The sequence below is a fragment of the Phalaenopsis equestris genome, unplaced genomic scaffold (genome assembly GCF_001263595.1).
Source record: "Phalaenopsis equestris unplaced genomic scaffold, ASM126359v1 Scaffold000240, whole genome shotgun sequence".
NCBI classification, from domain to species: domain Eukaryota; kingdom Viridiplantae; phylum Streptophyta; class Magnoliopsida; order Asparagales; family Orchidaceae; genus Phalaenopsis; species Phalaenopsis equestris.
This window is the reverse complement of record NW_018164682.1, coordinates 1,427,760-1,439,846: the sequence shown is the minus strand read 5'-3', so window position 1 is coordinate 1,439,846 and position 12,087 is coordinate 1,427,760. Positions and strand designations below refer to the sequence as shown.

The 12,087-nt window shown below is 38.7% G+C and overlaps 1 protein-coding gene across 3 annotated transcripts in view; it reads right to left on the bottom strand.

Annotated features, from left to right (window-relative positions):
- LOC110024047 (protein CTR9 homolog) overlaps window positions 1–12,087 on the bottom strand; it is a 92,752-nt gene that overhangs the window by 28,556 nt on the left and 52,109 nt on the right. For 2 of the 3 annotated variants that reach the window (XM_020723775.1, XM_020723774.1), the window contains exons 16-17: window positions 9,257–9,337; window positions 9,028–9,186 (exon numbers count right to left, since the gene is read on the bottom strand). The exons of the other annotated variant lie outside the window; for it this stretch is intronic. In XM_020723775.1, the coding sequence (XP_020579434.1) occupies window positions 9,028–9,186; window positions 9,257–9,337 (240 nt within the window). The remainder of the gene's footprint in view (window positions 1–9,027; window positions 9,187–9,256; window positions 9,338–12,087) is intronic. 3 annotated transcript variants of the gene reach the window in all.

Sequence of the window (12,087 nt, the reverse complement as noted above, 5' to 3'; positions counted from 1 at the left end):
ATATACATATACATATATACATATATATACATATACATATATACATATATATATATACATCTATATATATACATATACATATATAAAATACATCTACATAGATATACATACATATACATAGATATACATAGATATATACACATACATATACATATATATATACACATACATATACATATATATATACACATACATATACATATATATATACACATACATATACATATATATATACACATACATATACATATATATATACACATACATATACATATATATATACACATACATATACATATATATATACACATACATATACATATATATATACACATACATATACATATATATATACACATACATATACATATATATATACACATACATATACATATATATATACACATACATATACATATATATATACACATACATATACATATATATATACACATACATATACATATATATATACACATACATATACATATATATATACACATACATATACATATATATATACACATACATATAATATACATATATATATATATATATATATATATCGATGGTCGTCCAAAGCTCCTCTAGGGCTTCCAATGGAGATTTCGGTCGCAATTGATTCTACCGCTCGAAGGGAGAGGACCTCGCATCGTCGACTCTCGCTCCATACTGGCGTCAGCGTCAGCGTCAGCGTCGGCGTCTCTTTCACAGCTTCGCTCCATTGCTCGCGTTGTCGTCTCGATACTGCTCGGTGTCTTGATCGCAGCTTCTGTTTGTTCGCAGCTCCCTTAGCTCGCGTCGTCTCTGCTCGACGCTGCTTCTCTGGTCTGCGCCCGACAGCTCCTCTGCCTGCTTCGCAGCCTCTGTCATTCGCAGCTCCCTTAGCTCACGTCATCTTTGTTCGACGCTGCCCAGCAATTTAACGCCCCCGCTTCCTCGCAGCCCGTCAGATCGTCTCTTTTTTGACCGTGACCATCTTGTGAGGGAGATGGCCTCGACGCTCCGTTCCTATACAAATGCCCTTGCCAGCGACTTGCCCATTCCTTCTCGTGCCCCTCCTCTAGGTTTAGAGCCTGCTTTTGCTATCGGTAAGTCATGCAATGTTCCACAATCATATTACGAGGCTCTTGAAGGTGGCGGTGATCACACTTTTATTAAAAAGCTTGGGAAAAAATTGGAAGCATGCACTTATTCTCACTGAGGTTGAAACTGCTGCTCTAGCGTCCTCTTGGCATTTTGCTCTAGTGGGGAAATTCCTTTATGGTCACCCAAAACTGGAGATCATTAGGAAATAATTTGATGCTATGAAACTATTGGGCAGTTGAAACATTGGTCTACTAAACGGTCAACATAAACTTACTCAACTATCTCACGATGTCAATTACACTCGCATTTTCTCTCGAAAAGTTATCAAGGTTGATAATCGTTTTATGAAAATTCTGAAGTGGACAGTCGATTTTGATCCAAAAGCGGAGTCCCTTATCATTCCAGTTTGGATAAAGTTTCAGGAGTTAAAATTACATCTGTTCAATATGGAAATCCACTACTACAACTGCTTACGGTAAGTCACTCAAGGTGGATAGTCTTACGCTTGTTGTCACTAGACCCTCTGTGGCTTGTGTTTCAGTTGAGAGAGATATCACTCAACCAACTCCAAATGAGATATGGATTGACACTATTCACAATGGACATTGGCAAAAGGTTGAAATAGAACCACATCCTCCTTATTGCTCTCATTATAGTATGTTTGGTCATAGTACTACTATTTATTATCATTTGCATCCTCATCTAAAGTCGAATATCACTAAAGATCAACCACCTAACATCATTGTTAAGAATGTCCAATTCGATCCTCTTTCCAACATCGCAGTTTCACATGAAGAACATCTTACTACAGATACAGATTCAAATGTGTTGATACCACTTACTGTTATTGAAGAAGACTCGCATGCCAAGACACACGAGAGTGCTCCTTTGACCCGATAGAAGATCAGCTGGTACAACAAATAATTGTTTCTAATGTTCAACAACCTACACATATCATGCACACTTCAGACCATTCTGCTGATCAGGTCAACCAATCATCGGATGAGGAATGGCAGGTCCACAAAAGGAGAAAGAAAAATAACGGAGGACGACTCGAGCTAGAGAATTTATTGGCTGATACATTGGTTACTACTGGCAATGACACTCATCTGATCAATTTATTACTTATTTATTACTTGGCTCTTACCCTAGAACTAGAGGCAAAGACAAGGCAAAATCGGGTCGCTCTTCAGCTACCTGATACTCTTATTTTGGCACCTTTTGGTTTTTTATTTAGATCTCATATGTTTTTTGTTGTATTTTCTCCCTTTTGAAACCATTTGATTTGGTGGTTTTTGTGTGGACTGGGTGTCATGTTTGGGACCTTCCACAAAATTTATATGTATCATACTTTTTATTTAATATATATATGATAACTAGAAGTAGGAAGCCCCTCCCCTTAAGTGACAATCCTAACCCATAAACTTAGATTGGTCGGCCCTGCTTCCCCCTTGGTTGTTCCAGATCAAGAGGTTCAACTGATTCAGCCTCTTAAAGAGCCATGCCTAAATAAATTTTCAAATTATTATTTCCTATAAAGTTATTTTTCCAACTATTTAAGTATAACTTCCTACGTTTTCTTAATAAAAAATAAAATATGAAACTCTAGCATAAAATCTTCCTTTTTCTACACATATCTTATCATAAACATTAAGGTTCAATGTTTAGAGAGGCTAACGACTTTAACAATTGAGTCGCTTCTCAAAGTTGATGGGTCATTCACCAGTACATAAAGCCGGTCAAGAGTGTCAAACATTTACGCAAAGAATCCTCATAACAAGAAAAATGTTGCAACTACCAAGAAGAGGCTAATGGTAAAAAAAATGACAACTCTAAAACTGAAAATCAACCTCAATTGTAAAATGCATACCTAAAATATAAAAATTCTAATATTAAATACTGAAGTGGAAGTTTTCAAAAAGAACCAATAAAAAAAAACAAATCACAAGAGCTCTCTCCTTTTCAATTTCAACAATCTCGACAACAAAACTAAAAAACCAGTTGTACTCCAAACCAATATCTTATTCTAAAACATCACTTCTTGTCCCATGGGAAGTAAAAAAGCAAGCTATTGTCTCTCAGGATAGTGAAGAATTTGACAATCGTGCTCTTGCACTAGGAATATGTAAGGGAATGTAAATTCAAAGACTATTAAGCTAATTTAAGGTTGAGATAATAGACACAACTATAATGTTACTAAGAATCTATTAGTATAGCCAAAAATATTGTGCATTGTGATAAAACAAAACACATCGAGATTAACCGACACTTCATCTCATAAAAGGTTAACAATGAAATTGTTCAACTCAGCTATGTCCTTACACTGCTTCAGACTGTCGATATTCTCACCAAAGCACCACCAATGGTCAATCATGATGAATTAAAATCCAAGCTTGAGTTTATAGTATATACAACCCAGCTTGAGGGGAAGTATTGGAAAGGGTCAATGTGTGTTACAAAGAAATTTATTTTCCTTTTTCAAAATATATTTCACTAATTATGTTTCTTTTCTTTTATTTGATATTTAAGTTTCTGTTTTTCTTATTTTGGAGGAACTCTCATTTTATTTTTTTTCCCTCATTATATATATGCAAAAGGTTGAAATGCATGAAATAAGAAATAAATTATTTGAGAATTTCTACAATTTAGTAGATTTCTACAAAAATTATCAGGCGAACCACCAAGTATTAGAACATGCTAGCAAGTAAAAAAAAAACAAAGGTCATAAAAGAAGAATCAAATTGAAGAAAAGCTCTCCTATAAGATGATTGAAAACATAGCCTGAAGTCGCTGGTCCATTCAGTATTGTTAAGAAGATCAATGACAATGCATACAAGATTAATCTATTGAGAAATAATAATTATGTTATCTTTAATGTCGTTAACTTGTCACAATATTATGGGAATCTATATGATTTCAAGAATGAAGGTGAAGCCTCTCCTACTTATGGAGGGTAATGCAAGAGTATCCCATTCAACCAGGACGTGAATAGGATGGGACTAGGGGTGTAAACGAGTTGAGTCGAGTCGAGTCGAGTCGAGCTCAAGCCTCCCTCAGCTTAAACTTGAGCTTGATTAATTTTATCGAATTCGAGCTCGAGCTTAAGTGTTTGAATCGGCTCACGAGCTGGCTTGTTTAGTATTAAAGAGAAAATAAAATTAATTTAAGGTAGTGTTATAATAAAATGACAAATAGAAATCTTAGTATAAGTATGTTATGTTATAACCCAGTTTGGATGCATTTGCTTTCATTTATATTATTTTGAGATTTTTTTTCTATGTTTTCTATTATTCAAAATGTTGTAGCGTTCTTCTCCATCAAGAGGTGAGCCTATATCTTATTTGAGAGTATATGGTGGAACCTTGTTGACGTTGATACTCTAAACAGCCGTGTTTGCTACTATTTTTCCTACAAGACAGCCGCCAGAACTATTTCTTTATCTTCCACTCTTCGCCATCTTCACACGCTCTTCTTGCCATTCTACAATTACTCTCACACTAGATTTGATCCTGAAAGACCTTCTAGGTGCCCTAGAACAATATCAATTTTATAATAAGAAAAAAAAACAATGATAAAATTAGCTTGGTTTGACACAACTTTACTTTCCATTTTGATTAGGTCTCATTACAAATACCATTTGACCTTAGATCATTAGTGCCAATAAATATCATCCCTCAAACTGTTGTAAAGTCGAGTTCTCCCTTTAACCTAATTATCCACTTCCTGTGGAGTACATAACTACAATTCAACCTTAATCTCAATTTCATGTGGTTATTCAAAGCCAACTTATTGTCTTATTTTTCTTAATTTGAATCTTATCAATAGTAGTCTCATTTGGAACCAAGAGATTCAAATTATCTCCATGAGTATTGTTGAGATTTGTATCTAATGTAGGGTCATATTTGTGAAATGGTGTAACTTATAATACTCAATATAAGTTCGTCATCAATGAAATGAAAGGAGTTTTTGAGCAATTCTTTCATTATGGTATCAGAGTCGTATAGCAGTTTCAGATCTTCACAGTCACCTTCTTCCCAGCGAGCTCTAGTCGCAAAGTTGGGTCGCATTGCCGCCTTCCCAGCACGCTCTAGTTGCATCGCTCCTTCCAAGCAAAGCTAATCACGACTTTATCGCGGAGTTCAGGCACGAAGTGCGGATTCGTGAGTCACGTCATCTCCCTGGGCAGAGTAGAGCGACATTTCTTTGCGGAAGAGTGGAGTCAATCACGAGGCTTCAGGAGGATAGAAGGAAAGAGCGGCTTGGACAGTGTGAGATAGACCAAGTGGCTCTACGGTGCGAATGAGATCAACCAGTGAAAGCCAAGAGCAGTTCACGCGACTGTTATGCATGGAGGCTTTGGTGTATATTTAACCAACCGGTGGCAGAAGCTTCGGCGGACTGAATGCCACGTTTGTGTCTTGCCGAGGACGAGGAAGCCGCTGCTGCTAGCTCTAGAAGCGGTGCAGTTACTGATCCTTAATCAACTACTCCAAAGTCGGTCCCAGCGCCAATGAATGTGGGTGATAAGCCAAGTTAGCAAATCTAAAGAGGTCTTATTTTGGTCGAGCTATCCAAGTTGGCTTTATAGTTCTCACATCCGACGAAGAGATTATGAAATTTTGGGATGCAGCAAGTCAGCACTTGAAGGGCGTCAAATTCTACCATTGTTGATAAAACTGTAGAGATAATTAGTTCCGGGTCTCTATACGCTACAATCCAAAATTTGCTTTCCCGACTGGATTGCGAGGGCAGGAGAGGGCTTTTGCAATATTAACTGCGGCTCAGGATTGAGGAAGGCAACGAAGTCGGGCATCCAATTCTAGAGTTGCACTCGGCGACAAGGTGGCGAAGGATAGAAACGGCTACGGTTTTAAGTGGGGGCAGATGGGTATCAACTTTGTGTGAGCTAAGGCAAAATGAATCGCACGAATTTGAATGGAGGAGAATCGCTGAGCAGAGTGGACTTCCAGGTACGCGATTAGTTTTGGCTGTCTTGAGCTCGGGTATGACATATGCTCGGGAGGAGACCCGCAGAAGCTACAATTGTGCACAAGTGGGACACCTGAGCAAAGGTTGTCTAAAGCCACTCAAAGAGAGAGAAACAAGTGGAAATGGATAGCCTAAAGGTCGTGGTCATATTCGTGGAGACCAAAGAGGTGGAAGAGGTGGCTACCGGGTAAATCTGATGGTAGCAGTAGATAAGAGAGAGAAAGGAGTAGTACACATGCTCTTGCCTCTATGTCCACTATACAATCACCAGAATAGATAATAGATTCTGGTGCATCTCGATATGTGAGAAGTAATGCTAGGAAGTTCTCTTCCTATACTCATCTAGCAGTCCCAGAGAGCATTCAGACAGTTGATGGCACAGTACAGTGTAGTGAGGTGTATCGATTCTATGACTTTAACCAATGTATCGCATGCTCTTTCCTTTCCAGTGAACATTTTATCTATTAGTGTCATTATTCTCCAGTTAAAATGCACTGCTTCTTTGGATATTCCTCAAATGATCTTCCAAGGGAGAGGATCGGGTCGGACACTTGAGACAAGAATGTGACATAGCGGACTTTGGTACGTGGACCAAGAGGGGATGGCCTAAGCTCTAACATCCATGGTGGAAAGTTTTGCAGTAGGAGAAGCTACTACATCACAGACAAATGGGATAATTTAGTCTTAGTTTGCTAAGTCTGTTGTATCCATCTATGTATGAAAAAACAAATAAGGATAAAGGAGCACTTATGTCAGTATAGGAATAAAAACTCTGTTGCATTTGATTTGATATATTTTAATGTATGGGAACCTTGTCCTATTAGTCTACAACTGCTTATCGTTATTTTGTAACGTTTATTTATTATTTTTCTCGTGTTACATGGATATACTAGATAAAAAAAAGAGTGAGGTGGTTGATCGGTTTAAAGATTTTCACAAGACAATCCAGACTCAATATGATGCAGTTGTGAAGGCACTGAGATCTGATAATGGAACAGAATATATCAACAAAGTATTTGAGGGACTACTTGTCAGCTCAAGGGATACAACACCAAACTACATGCTCATAAACACCAGCACATAATCGAGTAGCAGAGAGAAAGAATCGGCATCTTTAAGAGGTAGCCCGGAGCATGATCATGGTAATAAATGTCTCACAACACTTATGGGGGCAAGCCGTGTTAACAACCGCTCAATTAATTAATAGGATTCCCTCAAGAGTGCTGGAGTGAAAATCTCCTTGTCGGATGTTGAAAGGAGATAGTAGTGAGATCCTTCCATTAAAGATATTTGGATGTTTATGCTTTATGAAAGACAACAGACCATCTGTAGAGAAGTTGGATCCCAGAAATGTGAAATGTGTGTTCGTGGGTTATTTTGCTACTCAGAAGAGTCATGTCTGTTGGAGTCTGATTGAGAAGAAACTTTTGTGAGTATGGATATGTCATTCAGAGAGTTCGAACCATACTACACTTTGAAGGTGAATTCATCCTTCGGTGACTCAACAGATACTAGAGATATGAGACAAAAGATAGTAAAGAGAAGTGATGGAGTGGTGCAAGTGGGTGCAAGGTCCTGTCCTGTGATGTGGGATGAGTCAACTGAGGAGATGCAAATTGAGGAGATTGACCCCAGAGGTAGAGGGATCCAGGCTGGAGGTGACTTAAGACATGCAGAGGAAGAAGCATAGTGAGGGAAAGAGTGCAGTGTCAACAAGTCTCTTGTCCCGGTGTTCCCCAACTTTTAAGACACCCACACTATCCACATTTGATTCAAAACTCCCGAGTGATATTATTACTCATCCGTCCGCTCCTCCCCCTAACATTAAATAGGACCTCCCACAGCATTGTGGGACATCCGCTTAAATGTTTTGGGTGGGAACTTGACATTGCAAACTTTATTTCTTATTCTAACATCTCACATTTGCATGGAGCATTCATCACATCAGAAGATCCCAAGCCAGAAGACCCAAAGCCATAACCGTAGAGGTGAGTGGATGAACAAAAATAGTCGTTTTTAATAATGTAGATAAAGATTATTAAAAACTACTATTTTTTTTTTCATCCTCTCACCTCTACGGTTATGGCGGCAACTGTTATTGAAGCCTTTACAAAAACTCATTCCCTACCCATCCCCGAGGCACAGGGATGCTAGCCAGCATTCCAGTCGCCACCGGCCCCCTCCCCTACCCTCTCCTTCTAGTTTGTTAAAGGCTAATGTTGACGGAGCTTCGCTTCAGTCTCAGTTTGATGGCAAGTGTGATTTTGAGGAATGACGCAGGGGAATTTTTGGCTGCTATGGGCCAGCAAATGCAACATTGGGAACATTGGAACAGTGGCTTCAAGCTGTCCTCTCCATCAAATATTATATTCAGGCTTGGATGTTGGAGGCAAGGGACTATTCGTTGAAGCGGATAATACTAACATTGTAAACTTCTTGAAAGAAACTATGGCGTAGCAAGTGGCAAGCTAAAAGGAAAGTGATGCTTTTGCCTTTCTCACACAGTTCAGACAAGTTTTATTTCAATACGTCCAGACAGCTCACTTTTGTGCCCAGATGCATCTTTGCATAGTTTTTCCTATACATTTGTTCCTAAGTCTCATGAGCTTTTTTCCATTCTCTGAGAGGACGGCCCACTTTGTAAATGCTGAATAACCATAGTTTTTTCATTTTCTTTTCTTTTTTTTTTTTTTTTTTGGTTTGATATTGTAATGCAAACACTGACATTCGCAATTTCCAGGCAAGTTGGAATAAAAAATTACCATTGCTTCTTATTCTTAATACAAAAGGAGAATCTATTTCACTGTGGTTTTTACTTGCTAAATTAATTACCAGACAATTGAAATAAAGTTCACTTAAATAAAAAATTAAAGAATCTCTATGAAGCTTTTGCACAATACTCGTAAAATAGGACCACAATATCAAGCATAATTAGCAAGTGCTACACACCAGAGATAGAGTGGAATAAGAATCTTTTCCATTAGTTGCATCTCTGGCAGCACGGAAGGTGTCTTTAGCCTTAACCCAGTCATCACTTTTAAGTTCAAGGTCACCAAGCATTGTTAGAGCATTAGGACATTTATCATCGATTTTAAGAGCTTCGTGAATCTGCAGCCATATGCATATAAATAGCATAAAAACACAATCACATGAAGCATAAAACATGAAAATCAGTTACCATTTCAATGCTAAGTTGAATATTCCTCCTTCCTTTGCCCATTGCTGCAAGCCTTAAATAAGCATCAATGTAATCTGGATACTGCCACCATAGTAAAGATAGAAAAACTCGATAACTGAACATGATAAAGAAACAAAAAAATATATTCACATAAGATAAAAAATGTTATCAAATTCTACTATTGGTTTTAGGAGTCCATAATATTTCTAATAAATAAAGAGATCAACTGATCAGATAGAAAAATTTATTAACTGTGCATCACATTTATGCAAACGACCAACAAAGAAGTTTTCTGACACATTTGTGAATGCCACAAATTTGTTTGAAAAAAAAAAATTTGCATCACCAAGTCAGAACACTAGTTAACCCCCGAATCTAGTTTTAAAATAAAAAGCAAATCCATGCAGCATAACAGGACTAAAACGCCAGCATAATTCTAAAAATAAGTTATGCGAAGTATACTACTTCGGTGTGACAAAGCATCATGGTAGAAAGACTTTCTGTACATGTAACTTTAAAGAGCAAGATTGAGAAAACACAGAACAGCTGGTCTAGAAAAACTGAGCACGTTCATACAAATTGTAGTGGGAGAACCTGCTTTACCGTTAGACCATGCCACTAACACGGAAGTGCCTGGTTCCCTTGTAACCATGCCATTGATGCGGGAACGTCTGTTTCCCACAAGACCACTCCAGGTGCAGTATGGACCACTCAGTCCAAATGATTTTGGGGCCAACCGACCCTCCTTTTAGCTTGGGGTTGCCACCCACCCTATGGGAACGCTCCTTAGTTATCCTAGTATTATATATGTTGTTTCTTCATTTTTTAGAACATTTTTTTCATTTTTCTATTTATAACAATCATTAGCGTCCTGGTTTCTCCCTTCTAGTGTTTTATCCAAAGGTGGGTGGTGCTCTGGTTGTATCTCGTCCCCCAGGAGTATTTATCCCCAACCTTTCCTTCCATGTACCGATCGCTTCACTACCACGCCTCCATCCTCACTACAACCACCCAAGATAACCGCAGTTGCTATTCTTTCATGCAGTACTCCTCTTTCCACCCAGCTCCCTCCCCCAATCCCTATTCTCCTCCTTCTGAATTAACCACCACGTTTTTCCTTTTGTCATTGTTTGGACTGTCATCCCTTGCTGCCCTATTATTCCAGCCACCCAAAATTACTCTCACCCCTCATCTATAGCCCAGAAACCTCATCCCTGCTTTGTTGCCAACCTCACCAAGCCCACTAACCATCGCAACCATCACTTGAGATCCGCTCTAACGTTAGTATGCGTCTCGTGTATACTGTATTTTCCCTTTCAAGTATGTTTAATTATAATCGCCAATTTGCTTCCAATCATAATATTTATTTTTTTCCTATTGTGGTTTGGGTTAACGGTATCACAAATTACCTATTGACACAAAAATCAAAATTTTTGTGTAGCGGGGCTCCTTAGGGAGTTGAACCAGTTGGGCTGCTGAACTGGTTCAACTAAGGGGGGCAAGTCCGGCCAGTCCAAGATTATGGGTTACGGTTGCCGCCCAAGGGGAGGAGCCCCCTCCAAGTTATTTACTATGTATCTATAAAGTGATTGTCATTAGGTTCAGTTTTTGCTGAGCTTTCAGTAAGGACGGACGCCAGCATCCCGTTTTCTCTTCTAGGGTCGTACCCGATGCCGAAAATATGCTCCAATGGTAATTCATCACTAGATGATGTGTATCTTTCCTTTTATTGTTTGTTGTCACTCTCCCCTTCTTGTTGCCATCCTTCATGTGCCTCTCCTTGCAGTCGCCTACCTATCGCACACCCCACTACTCTAGCCGCCAGTTTACCTGGTCCTGCCGCAGATTGGATGTAAACTGTTTCCAGCCAGCTTCTCCCATTGACAGGAATGTCGTAACCCGTTCTCAACCAACCTCATCCAACCGACCAGCCACACCTCCATCACCCCATCACTTGAGGTCAGCCTTTACATGCACCTGTTGTTGACCCAACGCCCCCCCCCCCCCCCAAATGCAGCCTCCTTCAATAACTTGTGTTTTCCCTCAGATCGCAGCACCACCTCACCGACCTACAACCTAATTTTGTGGTGATTTCCCGGTTTTGTTTATAATTCCTTTTTTAATTTTATCAATAACGTACTATTTCATTGCGGTTTTTTTGGGTTAACTCTGCAAGACAGTTTAGGCAAATTATTAAATTTTTCAAAGCATTGTATTACAAGTACTCCTTCAATCACAACTGTCTTAACTCTCAAGTCCAACCTTATATTATAGATTCAGTTCAAAATTACTTAATTGATTGAGAAAAACAAAATATTAAAAGTATTTATCTTTGATAATTTGTCAACTTTGCTTAGAGCCCCATTTCCAATTTCTAAATCCAAAGACAGCAGTTTAGTTCCTTTACCAACATCTTTCATTTTACTATCTTATAGCCTATCCAAAAGGAGCATGTAATTACTAGCACAAGACCACTTAGCGGCTTATGGCTTCATGCAACAGCCTTCTTGTTAATTATGTGTCCTTCATAATTATCTACAATATCTTTCACAAGATTTCTGAATTTGGAATTTCAGGCCAGCATGATGAGCTTGAAACTATAGACAGCTAGGATTTTTGGCAATATATAATGATAGTGACGTAGGGGCACCTATGCCCGGCACGGGAGCGCCCAGAATAGCGTCGGCGCGGCCAGTGTTGCACGTGACCAGCTCAATCCAAGTGAGAAGGGGTTGAGCGATCTGTCCTTGCACGTAGTCCCTCATATTTAGAGCAGGACCCGCTCCTCTTTATCCTAAAAACTATATATATATATACATATATATATATAT